This window comes from Alexandromys fortis, unplaced genomic scaffold (assembly GCF_014885135.2).
Source record: "Alexandromys fortis isolate MF-2015 unplaced genomic scaffold, M_Fortis_MF-2015_v1.1 scaffold_64, whole genome shotgun sequence".
Classification (NCBI taxonomy): Eukaryota; Metazoa; Chordata; class Mammalia; order Rodentia; family Cricetidae; genus Alexandromys; species Alexandromys fortis.
The window spans coordinates 2,060,452-2,082,615 of NW_026067976.1; the positions used below are offsets into that span (position 1 = coordinate 2,060,452).

General features: G+C 42.7%; 2 protein-coding genes across 4 annotated transcripts in view; one reads left to right on the forward strand and one right to left on the reverse strand.

Moving 5' to 3' along the window:
* The window catches only part of Focad (focadhesin), a 1,203,139-nt gene that overhangs the window by 557,994 nt on the left and 622,981 nt on the right, over nt 1-22,164 (reverse strand). The window lies entirely within an intron of this gene.
* Nucleotides 1-22,164, forward strand: part of Mllt3 (MLLT3 super elongation complex subunit) — a 259,546-nt gene that overhangs the window by 195,126 nt on the left and 42,256 nt on the right. For all 3 annotated transcript variants that reach the window (XM_050157371.1, XM_050157369.1, XM_050157370.1), the window contains exon 5: nt 1,661-2,371. In XM_050157371.1, coding sequence (XP_050013328.1) covers nt 1,661-2,371 — 711 coding nt within the window. The remainder of the gene's footprint in view (nt 1-1,660; nt 2,372-22,164) is intronic.

The following is a 22,164-nucleotide window of genomic DNA, read 5'->3' on the forward strand; positions in this document are numbered from 1 at the left end:
TTAAGGTGTATCAGATGGGCTATACAGCACTGGCCTTAAGTGAGTGCATTAGACGTGAAGGAGAATGGACCTGAAGATGGAGAATCTGAATGGAATTTATCTTCGGTTCCATTAGGAGGTTGAAGGGGGCATGAAAGAACTATTTCTTCAGTGTTGATGTGGATTTTTGCATGCCCAGAATCTCCTATTGTTTCTTATTTTTGCTATTAATAATAAAGACTCACAAATTTGTTAAGTATAGACTTAGATTTAGATTTTGTTCCTAAATAGATTATGTAGAGATTTTATGTAGATAATATGTGTGTTTGGGAGTATCTGTTTTAAATTTTACTTATTTTTGTGTGGGGGTATTTTTCCTTTATGTGTATGACTTTGTACCATGTGCATGCAGTGTCTGTGAAGGCCAGAAGAGGGCACCAGATCTTCTGGGGCTGTAGGTTGTGAGCCACCTTGAGGATGCTGGGAATTGAACCCAGGTCCTCTGGCAGAACAGCCAGTGCTTCTAACTTCAGAACCATCTTTCCAGCTCAGGTTATATGTTTTGAGGTATTGTGATGAGTAAGAAATTTAGTCACATTTAAAATAAAATATGAATAGTTACCTCCTTCTTAGGATTGTTTAACAGTAATTGCCTACCATCCTGTCCATTGATAGGTGAGTTCTTTGATGTGTTCGCTTGCTTTCTTCTCCCCCCACCTTGTCCTTAGTGAGAGAGAGATATTCTTCAATTGATAAAAATTTGACTTAAAAACTTTTAGCTTACATTAAGAATTCTTTCTTTTTGTGACTTTATGGTTGGCATAGATGTTTAGGATTTCATGTAACCTGGCTTCATTGTGTTACCTTGACTGTTTTCTGCTTCTGTCTCAATCTTGTGATGTACCTAGGTGCTGCTATTCAAATGCAGTCTGTGTTGCTCCCTCTTTGAGTTTTTATTCTGGTCAATTAATGCTACCTGTTCTTCTGTTTCTGATAGCAGGAGCCTGCTTCTGCTACTTGTTCCTCTGTTGGTTTCTTTAGAATTAGGATGCTCTCAGGAGAACCCCTTATTTCAGTTGTTACATACTTTATAGGTGGTGCTTTCCGTACCCACCAACCATAGATAGGTACGCCGTAAATTATTAGTGGGGCCATTTGCTACTCACTTTTGTCCCTTCTCAGACAAGCGTATTGTTACCATTTGTTCATTATAAAACTTTTAAATTTATCTTTCCATGGTTGAAGAGATACCTTGTCCTATGAAATTCTCTGATCATAATGACTCTCTTATATATGTTTCTCACATGTATTATTCCTACCTGTTAAACTGCAGTTAAAATATTGGGTATCTTAGGGATGGGTTAAAAGCAAAAAACAGATATTTTGTATAGCTGGAGTTCACAGAAGTTGACTTTAGACCAAGGGTTCTTAATCTATGGGTTGAGACCTCTTTGGAGATTAAATATCAGATAACATGCATATAAGATATTTACATTATGATTCATAATAGTAGCAAAATTACAGTTATGTAGTAGCATTAAAATAATTTTATGGTTGGGGATCACCAAAACATGAAGAACTGAATTAAAGAGTCGCAGCATTAGGAAGATTGAGAACCACCACTTTAGCCTCTTCTTTACTATTTTGTTTTGAGAGTTTGGTTCTCTTCTCCTTTTTGCAGGACCCTAACAGGAGCATTCATACCAGCAGCAGCAGCAGCAGCAGCAGTAGCAGCAGCAGCAGCAGCAGCAGCAGCAGTAGCAGCAGCAGCAGCAGCAGTAGTAGCAGCAGCAGCAGCAGCAGCAGTAGCAGCAGCAGCAGCAGCAGCAGTAGTACCAGTTTTTCAAAGCCTCACAAATTAATGAAGGAGCACAAGGAAAAACCTTCTAAAGACTCCAGAGAACATAAAAGTGCCTTCAAAGAACCTTCCAGGGATCACAACAAATCTTCCAAAGACTCCTCCAAGAAACCCAAAGAAAACAAACCACTGAAAGAAGAAAAAATAGTTCCTAAGATGGCCTTCAAGGAACCTAAACCCATGTCAAAAGAGCCAAAAGCAGACAGTAACTTACTCACCATCACCAGTGGACAGCAGGATAAGAAGGCTCCCAGTAAAAGGCCCCCCATTTCTGATTCTGAAGAACTCTCAGCCAAAAAGAGGAAAAAGAGCAGTTCAGAGGCTTTATTTAAAAGTTTTTCTAGTGCACCGCCACTGATACTCACTTGTTCTGCTGATAAAAAACAGATAAAAGACAAATCTCATGTCAAGATGGGGAAGGTCAAAGTTGAGAGTGAGACGTCAGAGAAGAAGAGGTCGACGTTGCCGCCCTTTGACGATATTGTGGATCCCAACGACTCAGACGTGGAGGAGAATATGTCCTCAAAATCTGACGTGAGTAGCCGTGGGCCCCCCTCCTTCCCTTCAGCAAGTCTTGGGTTCTATTTCAGAGAGCTTCATGGTTTGCAATGAGAGAAGATGGATGCTGTCCCTACAGAAATGAGGAAGGGATGTAGCCTAAAAGTGAATTTCCTTAACTAATGGGAAGAAGGAAATGCAGTCCTTGAGGAATCTGTGGAGGTTTTTAGACTATAATTGAAGTTGTTAAGGAAAGCTATATTCCACAATGCATTAAAGGTTATTTGAACGGCAGCATAAAGGTTCAGTGCCCTTGCAAGCTTTGTTGTTGTGTTCTGTACTGGTTGCTGACTTAAATTGTGTTCAAGCATTCAAGCTTGAAGGGAATGGAAAAACAAGTTCAAAGAGAAAAAAAAAATAAATGGAGAATTGGTTACAGTTTGCTGTATTTCTGTGTGGTACTAGGGACTGAACCAAGGCCTTGCCTGACAAGCAAGCACTCTCCTCCTAAGCCAGAACCCGGCCCTAGTGCTGCTATTTTTAACAGAGTTAAAGGAAGCTTTGTTGTAACTGCATACTTTGCATAGTGAAATTTTGATATCCATATGTACCTGTAAAACTATTTCCAGTTTGAAAATCAAGCTGTCTTTTTCTTCACGGGGTAGCCCCTGACTGGGAAAGAAGGAATGCACAGTCTGCTGCGTGTTTGCCGGTGGGCAGGATTATCTTCTGGATGCCTGAGAAGGCATCTCACCATCTGATACCCCAGTTGTTTGATATTGTGATGTGAGCTTATAATTACAGATTTGCAGAGTTGGCCGGCAGGGACTTTGAAGTTATCTGTTTTAGCCTCTTACCCGCATAAGAAATCTTGCACATCTAGTGATAGGACTGTTGGAGGGCATTTGATTCTGTTTTCACTTGCTATGAGGTTCCATCCGCTTCCTGACATCCTTCTTTCTTTGGCTGTTAGTATGCTAGGTCAAGGTCAAGAAGGGTCACTGACTGCTTTACAACACCTTTCTTTCTGTCCTATGGTATCTCCTATGGATGTCCCTTCCTTAAATCCTGGTGAAGGATAGGAGGCCTTTCCCATCTGACTTGGGTTTGCTCTGTTGTATATCACAAGCCAGCTAGAATCAGGACAAGGTGCCAGTTCCAGTTCTCTCTGGATACCTCCTCCTCTTATTCTGTAGGGCTAATCCAAACTTCTTATCAAAGGTCAGACTAGAAGCTTGTGTCACTCAAAATGCTACGGACTGAGTGATTTGTTCAGCGCTAGGGAAAGATTAAAAACTTACAGCTTGTGAAATGAAAATGAGTGGAAGGAGTTATTCCGCTCACCCAAGTATTTTTTTTTTCCTTGCTTGCTCCGAACCTCCCTCTTAGCTTGAGACTTATTCGTAATGCCGATACTACTTTTATGTGTATTTGGTGTTTGTTTCAGATCACCCTGAAATGCTCTCAGCGAGTGATTAATCTGTCAAGATTTGAGTTTGGCAACTCTCTCTGTGTTCTGAAATGTTATGACTTTTCTAGAAAGAAGGCTCTGAGTTGGGCTGTGAGTCACTGGTAAACTATGAGATCAACTTAGCGTGTCATCACCAGCGTTAGAAGAACCAGAGTGCATTGTCATTAGTATGAGTAAGTGATGGTTTATGGAGATTCTACTTTAGAAAGAATGTGTTTCTTCAGTGATCAGAATTTTCAAAAGCCCCTTTCTAGGATGTTTGTTGATTTGTTAGGAGACCACGGGGCAGTTGTAAGGCACTGTGGCTCTTTCGCATGCGTTTGTCACACATGGGCTTCCTCCTCCTTGGGTATTTCTGCCTGTTCTTTTATTCATCCCTTGTTCTTTCCTCTTTAGGCATGTTTTATAAAACGGGCCTTTCTTTTAATAAAAGTCTTATTCAGCTGGGTATGTTCCTCCAAATGGATCCCCTAAAAGCTCTTTGAAAGCCAGGAGTTAGAACTGTTAATTACTTACAGCGGATAGTAAGTTCTTAGAATTATTGGGGACGTAAGACCGGTGATCACAAAAGGGATGGCTGCCATGTACTGTGTGTAGCTCGGCAGACAAAGCATCTAAAAGCTTCTGAGTGTTATTTAGGTATAAAACTCAACAACTGGGCTTTCCTTATACGTCTTTTGGTACTCAGTACTTTTATTTTGTTGCTGTTGGTCTAATTCTTTAAGCCATGAGTTCAGGAGACTTTGCCCTTCATAAAGGGTGCTGAGAGAACTAGAATTCAACTTACCCAGCGGTTTAGATAGCCATATAGATTGTCCCCTATATGGCATCTCACCTGTGTTCAGGACAGCACCACAGGAATTGGAATATTTCCCCAAGCATCCAGGATCACTCTCAGCTCTAGAAACGTAGTTCCCATTGTCTCAGGGAGGGGGGTGAACTTGTTGGCCTCTGAGTACGGGTGATTCAATGACCTGGTTTTTCCCTGGTCCTTTCAAGTTTTAAGATTTGATTATGTTCATTTGTGGGGATGGGGTAGTAAGGAAGCTTAGATAGAGCAGGTAGAGACCGTGGACTCTGGAAATGAGAAAAGAAGTACGTGTGAGAAGAGATTAAGAATTAAGAAAGCTACAGAATAGTCTAAGGAGAGGGTCAATCTTAAAAGGGCCTGCTACACCAGTGTGAGGACCTGAGGTTGGATCTGTAGTGCCTAGATAAAAATCTAGGTGTGCCAGGACACGCCTATCACCCATCTAGGGTGAGGTGTAAGACAAATGGATCCCCAGAGTTTGCTGACCAGCCAGTGTAGCCAGAGGTGAACTCCAGGTTCAATAAGAGGTCCTGTCTAGGGGTCTGTGTGTGTGAATAAGACCTGAAAAAAGTGCACTACCAATCAACCTGAAAATACAGAAGGGGAGAATCTCATAGGGGCCCTGCTCATAGGCAAAGAAGTACAGGCAATTAAGGAATGCTAAGAGAGGGAGAAATCATCTTCCTCGGGGAAAAGCCTGATTGGTTGTTCAATAAATACCATGTGGCCAGCCCTGAAAACAACACAAACTGAGCAAGTCATATATTTAGAGGTGTGTGTGTGTGTGTGTGTGTGTGTGTGTGTGTGTGTGTGAGTGAAACATAGTAAATAAAGAAAAGGAGACTATGATTTCAGGAGAGAGCAAGGGGAATAAGGGAGCAGTTGGAGGTAGAAAAAGGGAAGGAGAACACGATGTAATTATATTTTAATTTCTAAAAATTTATTTGAAAAGTGCCGAGTGAGGAAGACACCCAGCATTGACCTCTTGTTTCCACATATATCCACAAACATATCTGAACATGTATACATTTATACAGCACACACACAACAGCCAGCAGAAGGCTGGGGGGAGCAATTATATGTCTGATATGTCTCAGTGTAGTCTTCTTGTTGTTTGAAATAGGGGTTCTCTGTGGAGCCCTGCCTGTAGCTTGGAACTAGCCTGGCCTTGAACCCAGAGATCCACCTGCCTCAGCCTCCCAAGTGCTAGAATTAAAGGTGTGTGCCATCAGACCTCTCTTCATTCGGCAAAACCTTTTTAAAATTAAAGGGAACAGTATTCTAAAGAGGCTCTTCCATAACCAAGTAAGACTGGGGTTGTTGTTTTATTTGTTTATTTGAGATAGGTCCTCATTCCATGGCCCAGGCTTGTCTGGAACTCACTATTTAGTCCAGGCTGGCTTCAGACTCACAACTATCCTTCTGCCTTGGCTTCCAAAGTGCTGGAATTACAGTTATCATCCCTAGCTAATGTGTGTGTGTGTAGAAACAAAATATAAGAATCAGTTATATCAGGAAGTATTAGGGAACCTAACTTGTTGATTCGTACAAGTCCTTTTGATCAGATTTGCATGTGTATTTGTATATGAGAAATGGGAAACCAGGTCAGTGTCCACAGTTTTGCTGCACGTTTTCCAGAGGCCTCGTATTTGTTGGAAGGTGATGAGGAGACAGGTGACGGGAAGCCTGCCAGTGTTGATGATTGCCTTTGTTTGTGTCCTGGTGTCATCAGGATTCTGGGCAGTAATGTTCAGAGGTTCTCGTCTGATCTGTGCTGTGGGACTGTTATGAAAATTAAATCAGTCCTAGTAAAGCCATTAACACACTAATTAGGAAAAAAAAATGCTCGCTACTGCTGTGTATAACCTGGCTTCTGAGAAGCTTCACAACCTTGGCCCTGAAAGAGATGTTCTGGTTTTCAAGAAGGGACCACAGAGCTTTCTTCATTTTCCAGAAGTGTAGCTCTATATGGTAGGGGGTGGGGATAATTGGCACGTGCCATTTTGTCTTGGGGTAGTCCAGCGATGGCATGGTCATGGGAAAAATACGGGTCAAAGTGTGGTTTTATACAAAAATTAAGACACGATTTTACAAGAACTTTTAGCTTTGTATTAAATGTGATCGGAGATTATTTTGCCTAGCAATGCAGCAGGTAGGACATTGGACTCTTCCTTCTGCTCCCCCCCACCTTCATGGTAAAAGAGAACATATCCAGAAATGGTTCATCATTGAGTTCCATTAACATAACCAAAGGAGTTCTTTCTGAATGTTTGTGATTCTTTAGATAAATTTTCAGTTTCAAAGAAACTTAATTTTATCACACAAAAGTTCATCAATAACTTTCCCTGCAGAGGAATTTGGATAGGAGAAGGAGGGAGTGGAAAGAAGAGTCCCGACTCAGAGAGAGCAGGCAAAGAGAGGAAACTTGCTAAAAGGATGCTGGATTGAGAATTCTTTACACTGAGGAACCTTGGGCACTTATATTAGACTGTGGTTCTCAACCTGTGGGTCACAGCCCCTTTGATAAGCCTGTTTCCAAAAAATATTCACATTATGATTCATAACAGTAGCAAAAATTATAGCAATGAAAATAATTTTATGTTTTGGAGTCACCACAACATGAGGAAATGTATTAAAGGATCCCACTATTAGGAAGGTTGAGAACCCCTGCTTCAAGGCAAGCAGTACCCTGTGTAGAGTTCATTTCTGATGCTGCATGCTGACACTTGGGCCTTGCTGACTGCCAAGCATCTGCTCCTGCTGGAGACTGTTATGAACAGTAGTAGTAGTAAAAGGTAAGAGTCTGGGTATATCATTATCCACATGGTATTTATAATTGTGGTTTTTTATTAAGCTGCACATATTTTAATGGATAATAAAAATAATTCACACCTTCTGTAATTTCTTAGTTTCTTGCTTGCATTTGCTTTTTATGTGAGTGTTTTTAAAGGAAGCCTATGGAATTGAGTGATTGTGGGAGGGGGCAAAGTTTGTATTCATAGCAGAAAGGTAGGAAAAATAATAAATAAGATTTTGAGATGGTCTAGTTACAGTGATCATTTCCCCATTTTCTGCCTTCATGCCTTTTGTTTTGCACTGTAGAGATTTAATCATAACGTACAGGTCTTGGTCAGTTCCATCATCTTTTCTTGAAGATGGACACATGACATCTGGTAAAAATGTTACTCTTTGCGGTTGCAGTGTGAGAGTAAGACTTCAGCCGTATCTTCTGTGGAATTGACTGACCAAAGTGTTCTCGTGGATAGAAATCACGAGGGGGAAAAAATAAAATCTCAGCATATGGCAGCTTCCTCTCCCTCTGACACCCTCCCCCATCCCCAGTGGACGCGGGGGGAGGGGGGCAATACTTCAAACCACAGTAGCAGGGGTTTCTTTGAAAAAGAAAAAGGGAGACAGAAAGAGAATCAACATCCCGTCTTTTGCTGCACCTCATTTCCTCGCGCCCCACCCTGTTCATTGCCCTCCTTAAACTGTCTGGGGCTGGCAGTAAGTGTCCTGCTGCTGAAGGCCTGGCCTTAGGTTTTTATGTGGTGGAAGGAAGGGCATTGCAGCAGAGAAGAAGGTCTTTATTGTGTTTTCAAAGTGGCTTTTTAATGACTTGTAACTCCTGCGCATGCAGGAGCTGTAAAGGCTGTGTTTGGGGAGCTCCAGCTGGAGAGGCCATTCATTAGGGGCTGCCTCGCTCCAGGGGGGAGCCTCTCTTTCTGGGCTCCTATTTTCTGTGTTTTATAACTGAAGGTGGAATTACCTGAAGGGGCTACCGTTCTTTATTACGCTTGGCATATTTAGCTCGGTGTAGAGCATTCATTAAAACAAGTGGATGAAAGTGAACGTTGTGGCATGAATGGGCATCCTCACCTGCCATCTCCACGGGCTCTTTGTTTTCTGGTTGGAGGGGATCAGATCGGTGATGATATGCTCCAGCCAACCACATTGTCACTGAGTCATTCGTAGATCCGATTTTTAAAAAGAGGAAGTCAGATAAGGGTAAGAAGTGGCTAAGATTTTTTTAGTTTTTATTTTTCATGTATATGATTGTTTGCTTGTATGTATGAGCACCATGTGTGTACCTGCTACCCATTGAGGCCAGAAGAGGGTGTTGGGTGCCCTGAGTTGGAGTTACACACATTAGTAAGTAGCTCTGTGGTTGCTGGGGTCTAATCCAGGTCCTCTGCAAGAACGGCAAGCGCTCTCAACACTGAGCCGTCTCTCCAGCCCCTAAAAAAATAAAATAAAATAAAGACAATCTTTTAAAAAAAAAAAAAACACTACTTCCCTTGTTTTCAATACAGGTTAAACTCAGTATGATATCTTAGCTTTAAAATTAAGTAATTCCTAAAGATCGTTGGGTTATAAAGGTTGTAAACAGACAAAGGACTTTGTCATATAGTTGGCTGTCACCAGCAGTTGTCACTCACATACACTGGTCTGGCATCCTTTCCAGTACATTCTAGATCTTTGAAAGGATTTCATCACCCACCTCTGCAGGGTACTATTTCACATTTTATTTTCTGTATAATTGTGCTCTCTCTCATTGTTAGACACAGCACAGTCTCTGCAGAACTAGCTGTCTTATACCAAGGGAATGTCCCACAGGTACAGCTGGACTTGCCCTGAGCGATTCCCATGCTAATTGCCTTGCCAAGTCCTCAGCACAATTCTGTGAACCAAGGGTCACAATAGCCATCATTCTGTAGACGAGGAGAGGGAAGCTCAGCGATGACCCAAGATTGGCACGTCTAAAGGTTGTGGAAACTGGCCCTGTGTGGTGACACACACGCTTAATCCTTTCAGTCAGCGGCTGGGGCAGAGAGGCAGAGGCGGGAGCTGCTGAGTCTTCTGACAGCTGCTCACTGTAAAGCATCTTCTGACTCATTCCCTTGCTCACAAATAGTTCCCACTTGCATTTGGTCGGGAGTTTTATGTTCCACAGAGCTAAGCTGCAATATCAAGCCTACCCAGAAGGTGCCACCAAATAGCAAATGCCCTCCCCGCAACCCCCAATTGAGAGGCTCATTTTGGACTCTGGCTTCTACTTTGTTAGTTTATAAGGGCTGGGCATTCTTGACGTTAGGTGATAGGGAGAGAGTGGTTACCTTCTCTGGCTATGTAATTATTTAAACAAGTTTGAGAAATTGTTCTCTGTGGGCAACAATTTATGACTGTAAACTTTGAAGGCTGTGTCATGGTCCACAAAGAAAAATCACCCCTGCGGGGCTTCGTTAGGTCACTAAAGGTGGCAGGCAGCACAATGAACTGCTCCAGAAAATGTCAAAGGTTCTTCTGTTAGGCAGGAGAAAACGGAAAAGCATTTACTTAAGTGTTTAGAGACAATACTTTTGCCTGTGAATTCTAAAACCACCCCAAATGGGGATGTTTGTGTGTGAGGAGGCTTGGAGCAGGAAGTCATACAGTGTGTAACATAGAAAAGGCAAATTCCTTCATCTTCCTTAGAAGTGTATTGTTGGTACTTCCCTAGCCAATCAAGAAGATGAGTAAAGATGCCCTAACTAGGGATAGCAACACTTAGAATCACAGATCCTTGCTTTATCATGAGACCCCCTCCCCTCCATCATCATCGTCCCCCTCCTCCTCCTGGACTGGTGTTGAGCTCTATAGTGCCAAGGATAACTTTGAGCCGCTCATCCTCTTGTCTGTACCTTCCAAGAACTGAGATTTTGGTGCAGCCGTGCCAATGCATGCTATGTTGGTATTAAAGCCAGAGCTTCACCAACTCAGCTCTGAAGTCTTTTATTTGTTTTAGGGTACCACAAACCACCCTTGGACTCTGAGCCATTGTGTGTGGGGTGGGGGTGTACACATGTGTGTGTGCACGGTGAGTGTAGGCCGGAGGCTGACATCAGGTGTCTTTCTCTGCTTGCCCCCCCATCTTACTTTTTGAGACAGTCAGCGAGACTGACTGACTAGTGAGCTCCAGAGATCCTTGTGTCTCTGCCTGCCCAGCACTGGGGTTGTAAATGTCTTCTGCCCCGTCGTCTTTCACATCAGTACTGGCTTTCCAGCTTAGATCTTCATTCCTACAAGCAGCTCACCCAACTATCTCCCCAGCCCTTGAGGGTGTTTTGTTTGTTTGTTTTTCAGTGTTTTAAATAAAGTTTTCCCTGTGTTTATATATATGCATATAAAATAATGGGCCTAATTATGACATTTTTATGTATATTTCTGCATTATACTTTGCTCATGTATTATACTCCTCTCCAGTATCAACCCTTGCCTCTCTTCCCACGGGTTGGTCCCCTTTCTTCTGTGGTTCCATTTCTGTTTTTTTTCCCCCTCCTGTCCCTTTCCTTCCTTCCACTCCCATTCCCCCTCCCTCTCCTAGTTTTATGTTATGGAAAACATTTTCTTTTGAACATGTTTTACTGTAATATTTTTGTGTACAGATGTTGGATCATAGTTAAAACACAAATGATTTGTTGCTTCTTTGTGTGATGCCATGTCAGGCTGTACAAGTGGCGCACAGAATTTAACATGTTCTCTTAAGTAAGTATGGCTCGGTGAGAGGAAGGTTTGGGTGGGATCTGTGGAGTTGGAACGTGGAAACAATATGGAAGAATATTGATGGCCAGTGTTGACAGTGTATGTCGTCTTCACTGAAATAAAGAACTGCGGCGCTTACTGACTGTCTTTATATTTTAATTTATTATTAGTGTGTGTGCTTAGTTCAAAGGACAGTCTCGGGAGTGGGTTCTGTGGAGTGAATTCAGGTTGTCAGGTTGGTGAAGCCAGGGCCTTTATCACTGAGCCATCTCATGGGGCTCACTAAATGTTTTTGAAGGAAAACACGGAGTTTAGCTTTCCTCTTTCTGGCTTCCTTTGGTCATCTGGTGCTGGTGCTACGCTCTGGTGAAACAGTAAGAAAGAGGAAGCCGCTTGCAGTGTCTGAGAACCTGGATCTGAAAGGGAATGCGGGGAGAATTGAGATGATTTCTAAGACACCGCTGCTTCGTATGCATCTGTATCATGTCTAAGGAGCAAAGCTGAAAAGTCTATGCCAGGGAGCTTGTTCATCAGTGCACTGTCTTACTAGGTTCTTCATGCTCTGTCAGTGCAAGGTTCCCGTCTGTTGTTCTGCATGACCTAAAGTTGTACACATGAGGTACCTGAGGAAGGGAAATAGGGTACCCTCGTTCTGAAGCGCAGCCATGCCTCTGACTGTTAACTGTACCTTAGGAAGAATGCCCAAGGTGTGCGTGTGAGCCAAGAACAATACTCTGAGGGTCAAAAGACAGACAGGTTCCATTTATTTATAGAGACCTATAAAATAGAGATTTTAGTGATAATACTTACCTTGTGAGATTATAGCTTATAGATACAGCCTGTCATTTAGGTATTAATTAGGTCAAGGAAAAACATGTCATTTGCAAGAACATACTACTCGGTAATTTTATGGATTGTATTCTGTGAAAACCTAGCAAGAGTGTGACAAAGACCAAGACACTGCAGAAACCTGGTGGTTGTGTAATCTATGACAAAATGTTTCAAGGTTTCTGTATGTATTTGTGTGTGTGTGTGTGTGTGTGTGTATACATGTGTTTGTTGGGTATGGGTTACACAGGGAAGACAAGTTGATGTTGTTTTCCTCAACCATTCACTGCCTTGCTTTTGGAGACAGGGTCTTTCCCTGAATCTGGAGCTTGCCGATTTGGCTAGATTTGGCTGGCCAGAGAGCCCCAGGAATCCTCCTGCTTGTGTCTCCCCAGTGCTGGGTTTAAGGAGATGTGCTGCCATTCCTGGCCTTCATTGTGGGGTGCTGGGGAATGGACTCCGGTCCTCATACAGCAAGAACTTCGCTGATAGCCATCGTCACAGCCCTGCATATATTTATAAAAGACTTGTTTTCCATTTGTCTAGCCCATGCTTTTGTTGGAAATCAAAGAAGAATCTTTCTGAAACTGGTCTGATGTTATGTAGTCCGGCCAACCCCACTCAGACTGACCTGACACACTTCAGTTTACGAAGTGCTCACTGCATTCCAGCTTTTTTCTGCTTCTCCATTTTTTTTTTCAGCATTGTTTTAATTAAAAGTGAACCTCATACTATTCCTGAGGTTACAGTAGGGTCTTTTAGTCACACTATGTGGATCCTAAGGATTAAAGTTAAGCTGTCAGTCAAACTTGGTAGCAAGTGTTTTAACCTGCTGAGTCCTAAATTTTTGTGTGAGTGTGTGTGTGTGTGTGTGTGTGTAGTAGTAGTAGTAGTAGTAGTAGTAGTAGTAGTAGTAGTAGTAGTAGCTGTATGCACAGGTGTGAGTGCAGGTGCCCGCATTCCCTGATATGCTGTGGAAGCCGGAGGATAACTCTAGGGAGTCAGTTCCCTCCTGGTAGCTTGTGGGATATAGGGATCGAACGCAGGTGATTAGACCTGCATGTGGTGAGCATTTCGACCTGCTGAGCCATCTTGCCAGCCCTGTGATATGTTTCTAATTGCTAGTTTTCTCATACCCTTAAGTCAAGATCCAGCCACACTAGAATGCTAGCTGCGGCTCCCTCCACTGTTGAGACACTCTCGGAGACTTGCCATTCACCTCTTGCCCCTCACCTAGAGGTAAGCCACCCACAGTTCTTGCTTTGTGTGATCAAATCAGGGATTTCATAGTTTCCTTCCAAACGCAGAGGTTTGACAGATGAGATGAGTCGTGTCCGCCCGTGTCTGCTCTCATCAGGCCCGTAGGCCTGCTCAGAGCTCCGTGGTTTCTTTACTCTTGCCAGGAGCTGTAAAGATGAAAACGCATTCTGTGGTGTGAAGGTTTATGGTCAAGTTTAGAAACCATACAAGACGTCTCTGCAGTGCTTGTGATTTAGCCACAGGGTTCTCAGGCAAGAAGATTAAGGACATCTCTCACACTTGACTTTTGCAGAGGAGAGCTGGAGGCCATATTCAGTAATTTACATGAGATACAGAAGAGGAACTCTAGGACCTACTTCAGCTGCATGCTGTTGGCACTTTGCCCATTGAGTCGCCTCACCAGTGTGTGGCCACCCCTGAACATTTGAAAGTGTCCCCTAGCTTGCCGTTACTATCAAAGAGTGGGTCCACTCACACTGCCTGAACCCTGAGCTGGTCAGCTGCTGTTATCTCAGCCTGTGCACCTGTCTTGGGTGCACGTATCTGTGGTTTCTTATCCGAGCAGACCTTCTCTGGAGCATCTCTTGTCCTGACAAACTGAGATTAAGGTGTAAATCCAGGTGGATATGACAGAGCTGACCAGTGAACATTCTGGTAGACTTTGCACTGGTCACCTATGACTGTCTTAGAATTACTGACCGGAATAATGATTCAATGTATTTTAAGGAAGAAAAATCCCTTTGGCAAAATAGCTAATGATACATTTAAATATCTGACAGGTCCAAAGTCTTCATCCTGTTTAATATGAAAACACACAGAGAGCATCATAGTCCTCTAGTGTGAATGGAGGACTTCACACGTACAGCTGGAACTTGGATGTGATGCCCGGTGCTCCAGTTACTACAGTGTGGGAATATGTGCTAAGCATACAGGAGCATGAATACATGGAGGAACTGGGCTCCTCCCTTCTAATCTCACGGAACTGTCATGCTTACCCTGCTGGATTTCTCGTTCAGTGAAAGAAAACCAAGCTCTACAGTTCATTTCTCATGGGCTCACCCCACCCATATCCCCAAACCCGTCTCTGCATAAGTAGGTTGGTATGTAGTCTGCCTATGTACTCGTCCCTGGGCAGTAGGGGCAGCACAGACATACGATGCACACAGATGCTTCCAGGGGCAGCTGTCATTGGTGCAGTGCAGGGTATTGTCTCCCCTCAACCTCCTTTCAGTCGGCCGGCTTTCCAGGTTTAGTCCCGAAATGTCTATGGATCTCTCACCTCCTTTTCTCTGCTTCATGATAATGAGCTGCTGTTCTGTGGTTCCCCACCCTGACCTTGCTCTCTGAGTCGAGACTGGGTTGTCACCTCCCAACTCCTGCCTCATGACTTTGGCCAGTTTTAAAAATTTCTTTCTTATGTTCATATAGGTCTACAATGAAATATGATCACTTCTATTCCCCTGGAGTCTCTTCCAACTTCCTTTAGAATCCCCCAACTTGTCCACATCCCAGCTTTATGTCCTTAAAACATTAATCCACTTTCATTTTTGACATTTATTTATTGTATGTGTGTTTGGGGTGGGGCACGCATGTACCATGGCCTGTGTGTACGAGTCAAAGGTAAGATGTGGGTTGAATTTTCTTACTTTCACCCTCTGGCGCTGAACTCAGTTGCTAGGCTTCATAGTGTCTTTACCTGCCATACCCTACTAACCCTCAAGTCCACCCCCCTTCCCAATTTTCTAAAACACAGATCTGTTCTGGAAGGAAATAGGCAAGAAAATAGATATTACCTCATTAAAATGATATTATTGGTCCTTTTCGGAACAATATTGTGTCTTTACGTTTTGTGAGACAAAGTCTCACTAAGTAGCTCAGGCTGGCCTCAGAGTTGCTATGTATTCGAGGATGGCCTTAGTCCCTCAATGCTTGGGTTTCTGGCATATGCCTCCCTGCCTGCAAAATACTAGCTTTAGAACCTGTGATTTTTCATAAACCATTTCATTGTTTCACACGTGAGGTCCATTTGTGGATAAGAGCCAAATTATATTGAGATGTCCCATTTTTATTTTTATTGTCTCTCATTTATAAGTTTGTCATATATATGAAATATAGAATAGTATAATGAACCTTTTGCATTCCATCAAATGGTAGTTGATTTATTTCTTTTTTGTACAGTCGAATTCTCCTGATTTCTAACAAGATTCAGTATACCTTATTCCACTCATAGGTGTTTCACTGCGAATCTCTGGGAAAATCAGAGTTTCCAGAGAACAGAATAAAAGCAGCATGAACTATTTCATGATGCTCACGGCTGTCGGATGTCCAGCCACCGAGGAGACTTTTAATAAAATCAAGACCGCACAAATCCTTTGCGTTACCTGTGTAAATTGGAATTCAAATGAAGTCCCAGTTTTATACTCTGTAATAAAATCTGTTACCTGTGTTTTCCCTTCTCTCCCCCTTTAAGCATAAAATGCAAGGGGAACTAGGTCTCCTGTCCTACATTGTCTGTTTGGATTGGAGTGTCTTCCTGGTGCACTTTCTGCAGATGAGTTGTCGGGGGAAGGGCATGGTCAGATTCAGGTTACACTTCAGGAGGAGGAGAGGATTGTTTCCTGGGGTTTCAGGTCTTGTCCCTTAGGTACTGCAAGGAAGGGTTTCTGTGTTAACAGCCTTAGCTGTTCTGTGCCCACAGGCTCTAATTCATTAAGAGTTTTAGGGGCTGGAGAGGGCTCATTGGTTAAGAGCACTTGCTGCCCTTGCAGAAGATGGGAGCCTGGTTCAGGCAGCTCACAACCACCTGTCACTCCAAGGGTTCCGACACTCTTCTGGCTTCTGCGCACGCCTGCAGTCACACACACTTTACACACGTGTGTTTATAAGCAGTTCTGCTTTTAAGTAGTAAATTGGAGATATTTATTCTATTATCCCTACTTTTTGGCCCCTCCTGCCTTGTTCCTTATGTGTAGGCAAAGGTGCAGTTGTGAAGGAGAGGGAGATTGTCTAATACATCCCCTTTATCACCTTTTAAAGGGAAGAGTTTGATTCCTTGCACACTGCAGCAGTTTCAAAGCGCTTTAAATTTCATTTATTCACTTACGTACTGAAACTCTGGGGGCTGGATGTTGGGCTTGGCGCGTTTAGTCAGGTGTTCTACCACTGAGCCATGCCTTCTGTCCTTTATGCTGAGTTCTATGCCTTGCTTTTTACCTTTTAAACCTGACTCTTGGCTCCCTCGTTTTTCCCCCTCTCCCCATGCTTCCTTCATTCTAAAATGTTGAAAATTCTGGATTTCCGGGGAAATGAGTTTGAGCCTTTTATGATCTGCTTAACTGAGGCTTTTCTAAGTAATTGCCTCCACCTGTTATCCTTCACAGCCTTGTGCTTCTTCCACAAACAGTTTATATATACTTTGAATATAATTGCTATTTTCTTATCATATTTTTTTTTCAATCAATTCAACACATTGAAGACATACCTGGTTTAAATACAATTTCTTAGATCTTTGCACTGTGCCTGTCCATAATTGCTCCTCAGCAAATGTCAAGTAGTACAAAGATGTGTGAACACACATACACAAGTCCTCTTTACTAATTCGTATATTTATAATTTGAGAGTCTTAACTGTGAACGTATCTGAGCAGTTGGGAACACTGATTTTTGGTCTGTCCCTTCTGGGGATGGAGTGGGCAGGGGCAAGAGAACTCACTATATCAATAAGAGATGTCTTGGCTCTCATACAAGGACACTGACAGAGTCTAAGCCACACGTGTGCAATCAATTTTATACATTAAAATCCTGGGGTAACTTGGGAACCAAAGTAAAGGTGTCTGGGTGCGATTGTGTGGTGGTTGCTTGTCTTTGTGTTTGAGCACATGAACTTGCCAAGTGTGAGAATTCTTCAGAACGTCTTGGAAAACCCTTTATAAAATTGCTTCTACCGTGAAGAATATTAAACAACAAGAAAATAACGGGGGGGGGGGCAAAGATTACAAATTAATCTTTTATTGTGACAGCAGAAAGATGTGGGCCTGAAAATCCCCAAATATTTGCTTCTGTGTTTTAAAAAAGCAAATAGTTTCAGATAAATTTCAATAACAGGATGTTGAAGTGAAAGAAGTTTCTGCCTCCCTGTTTCCTACAGAGGACTGTGCACAGGCCTGATAACGTGAGACTTTCGGGACCACCTTGTTTTTGCTGTCTGCACGGTGAAATACGAGTCCATGCCCTCTAATGTTTGTATGTGCCTTTGAAATTATTGCAACTGGTAAAATGCCACTTGTGTGTAGTACAAAATGACAGTGTCTTCCCCTTCCCGTTTCCTCAGGTTGCATAATTGTCGAGACAAATTAGTTTAATAACTTTAATTTGATGGGCCAATCTTTACTCAGCAGCCATGCTTGCATATCTGCAACCGCGCAATTAAATGTTTATTGTATATGTGGAAGAATCAGTTAAAAAAAAATACTGCAGGAGGCATCTGGTAGCGCAGAGTTAGCTGCGCAGTCATCAGCAAGGCAGCAAAGGTGAGGGAGCGCAGTTAGTTCCCTTGAAGTTCCCTGTGTTTGTGTTACCACTGCTGCTCTCAAACACGTATTTAATTATACACACTGGAAGGCCGTTCCATAGTCAGAGCAGTTTTACCAGAGTCATCATGACCTCTAAAGGGCAAAACTTAAACCCAAATTAATTTTTCACGATGGGAGTTTGACTCTTGTAAGAGAAAAAGATGCTATTTTGAAAGAGAAAAGGTTGGTGCAGCCATTTTTTTTTTTAACTTACTTGATCACATCCAACTCTCCTGTCCCCTTCCTGTGGACCCTCCTATCTTTAAGTCCTCATTGTTTTGTTTCCTGTAATGCTCCGAATTCGATTCGTTCTGCCTGCATGAGCACGGACAAACTACCAGTGACCACAGCCATGAAGGAAAATGACCCTCCGTTCTCCAGAAGACACCAGTTACCAGTAGCCCCTCGGCTACTGGGATGCATTCTCCTGAGCCCCTAGCCAGCGTTTCTCAGTGCTGCTCATCCACTGGCTATGATGCTCCTCTTCTGTGATGCTCCCTGAGCCTGTGGGAGTTGCTATAGATGTCTCATTTAGGATTGAACATTCAACATTCACTTTTTATCAGCACGTTGACCAGTTATGACTCTCTCTGTCTACCACTTCCCACTGCAAAACAGAAAAACAAAAGCACAAAAGCTTCTCTGACCTAGGCCGATTATAGTACTAATATATAGGTGTGAAAATAAATATTTAGAATGCTGTTTAGCAATGTGTCTGCTTACCAAGAGCAGCAGTCCTGGATTTACCTGCCTTAGGCCCGCAACCTCCTCAGCCGTATGCTTTTGACCAGGTTTATGACAGCAGGCAAGAACCTTATTGTCCTAGAGGTGTCCCGTCTTGCGTGTGAAGACAGCTGATGGATGTCTTTCTTGTCTTTATGTCTGGGACCCTCTAAGTTGGAATCTGTGTGCTGCTGGGTTCTGCACAACTATCCTTCTTCCTAGCCAAGTGCCTTCAAGTGTTACACACAAAGGCGAGTGGAAGTCTTGCACTGAGAAGGCTCCTCTCAATCCACTCCACAGGTTGAATGAAGGGTTCACTTGCCAAAAGGCCAGCATAGCTATTCCCACGTGATCATGCCAGTCCCACTTGTAATTGCATCAATTAGATAAGATATGTAGGCGGATGTGTGTTTAATGAGTTCCAGTGTTTTCCGTCTGACTGATCTCTAACAGCCGGCTTTGGTGACTGCTCCATTCTCGTGACCTGATGTGCCTCCCTTTGCTCTTGAATGAGGACAGCCTTACTTCAGACACAACACACTGTTGCCTTTTCCCTTCGTCCTTTGGTCTACTTTGTCCACGCTAATCTTGTAGGTGACTCATGTCTGTACACACAACTTACAGGTTGACTCCATAGGTTCTTCAGCTTCGCAGTACTGTTCCTCTTACCAGACACCTTCAGTGCATCTGTAAACGTTCATCTTTTCTTTGTGTGGCTTGAGTTCAAATCTTCCCTAGTCACTTCAAATGGACAACTAATTGTCATCAGCTGTACTTACCCTACAGACTGCTGGAAAGTACCTCTCCTACCAGACTATATATGTAGAGAGCCCTTAGTTTTCCTTTCTCTATTACTGCTCCCTTCTTTTCTCATGTTCTGGCAATCACTGTTCTGTGTTCTTAGCTTACACATATGTAAGAACGTGCTGAATTTTACTATTTGTGTCTGGTTTATCCGTCTTAATGCAATACCTTCCAGTTTCATCCCAGTTACAACAAATGGCAGGATTTAATTCTTTTGTGATGACAGAATAATAATAATAATAACAATAATAATTCCATTGTGTTTGTACATCAAGTTTTCTCTGTCCCATTCATCTATCAATGGACAGTCTGTATGTTTTTTTAATAAATAAAGTAAAAAGCTACTGCTCTATAAAGAATCCTGAGGCCTGGATCTCATAGTTGCACTAGCTTTGTGATCTGGAGCACAATGCTTATTGATATCTTTGAGAATTATTTTTGCAATCTCTGAAATGTGAATACTCTCTAATCAAACTGCTTAGTAAATCAGTAGGTCGTAAATGACGTGTGGCTTTGGTTGATGCTTTGCTCGTACTTATAAACTTGCATGTCTCTAAACAAGTGTTCTCTCTTTTGTAATAAAATGGGCGTCCAGGTAATACACAGCCTCCTGGACTATATATTGGCTTTATTTATAAAGGCTTTCCCCAAGTTTGAGTGCTGCTACAAGATGTTAGAGATATGTCTTTATCTGAAACATATAATGTGAAAATGCAGTGGCGTGAGCATTTTATTGTTTTAGTTGATCGTTTATTCTGCTTTCACCCAATACAGTGCCAAGTGCTGTGTTTCCATGTGTAGCTAGCATTTGATAGCCTGCGTCTCTCTGCCTTATGGATTTTGTAGGTGAGTGTTCCCTTTCTCTAATGTAAGCCTCTATGAGGACCCAGCCATGGAGTCCTGTGTTGAGAAGACCTTGTAGTATAGTCACCTGTGACTTCCTGTCACCCTAATACCTGCCAGCCCTTCGGTAGCTTAAAAGCACATAAAGATTTAGATGTGGCTAAGATGTTTTAATCCATCGGAAGCCATATTATTATTTTTATTATTACTGTTACTATTTTCTGCCTTTATTGTGTGTGGTTGAACTGCTTCAGAAAACCAAGGAAAAAGCTCTTAGTTGCTGCAGGAAGAACAGTTAAACGCATTTAACCTAGATTTCTTTTCCCGGATGCCAGATATCCTTCCAAGGGAGAGAGACGCCAATTCCTCTTTCTGATTAGTTCATTTGCAGAATAGAGAGCACATAGCCGAGATGAAAAGGTAACACGATTTTGAATTAGATTCATAACTCCGTATTTTAAGGAAGCTTTTTAACGCTACCCATAAAATGCCACTTTACGCCTGGCATCGGATCTATTAATTTGACGACTATGAATATGTAGGAATATTTTTTTGAAAACTCCTGTGGTCTTGTAAAGCCTCCAGGCCCTTATTAGCTGAAAACTCCTGCCTTCTGTCAGGGCATGGAGCCAAGGTAAGGTCCTTAAGTAGATAACGTTTAGCATTTGAAATAATAATAATGAAAGAGAAGTCCATGTGGAGCTTTCAAGTCGCGATCCATTGAAATATCCGTATGGAGCTGGAGGCCGAGGGAGAAGATGAAGCAGATGTCAGGTTTGCTTTAGCAGGATGCCCTGCCTAACCTTACCTTCCCTCTGAAGAGTTTGATGCCCAGCATCCTGGGGAGGCAGTGACTAATTCATCTGATCCATCTGTTGCCTTGGGAGGCACTATGGACTAGTTCCTCCAACTGTTCGTATCAGTAGAGAATATGACCTTACTTTATTCTTGTGGGGCCTTTTCCCCACCTGCCCTTCTCCCACATGGCTCACCTTGGACTGACACCTCCCCTTCAAATCTCCTCCTCCCCTACCACAGAAGAAAAATTGGGAACATTCCTTTCATAAACCCATTCAAAATTAAAAATGACATAGGCCGTGACTTTTTTTTTTTTTAACCTTCTCTCCTTAAAGACAGAATTTCAAAGCATTTCATGAGCCTGTGTCTTACACTCTGACTACAAGCAGCCCCAGCTGAGGTGTAGGGAAGTCCCAGCTCTTCCGTGGTCTGAGTGTGCAGGCCTCCCTCCAGGCAGTGCAGGTGGAGAGTGGACAAGGACTGGTGTTTTCTTTGTGTGCCTTGGATTTGCCTTCAAGGGGGACTGAGCTAAATAATCATGGTCCATTAGTCCTCCTACACCGTGCTAGGTCAGGACGCGTTAGCTGTGGGCTCTCTATTTCAAGGCCAGGCTGTGCTCAGGGCCTAGGAAGGGAGAATCCTACCTCCCCATATTCTCGTCTGTGTACTGCTGTCTTCCAGTGTTCATGGAAGGGAGGGCTTGTCTGCTTTCTCACAGACCCAGCAAGCAGCAAATAACTGAAACATTGAGTCTGACTCTAGGAGAAGTTCCTCCACCCAGCTATTGTCTCCACTTTTTTTTCCCCCCCTTTGGACGGACTCAGTGTTTGATGTCTCAGCCTGTAGCCAGAAGCCCGAGTGGGAATTCAGCCAGCTCTTCTGTGTTATCTAGGTGAGGATTCTAGGACTTGCCCGTGGGCCATTTTTCTTACCTGGATAGAAACAGGAATGGCTCACTGAATGATTTCCTAGAGTTGCTAGGCAGGATAATCAAAACGACATTTTTAAAGATGTAAAATATTAATCAGTGCCAAATACCAAAACATTTAAATGATGCCAGTTATATCTCAAGAAGGGTCATCACTTTTTCTTTCCGCTGTGATAGTCTGTGGCCTTCAAAGTATATCTAACTGTTCCAGTTAAGAGATTTTTGCCTTTTAAAAAAGTCGTGAATAATTATTTTATAGAGCCAATAATTA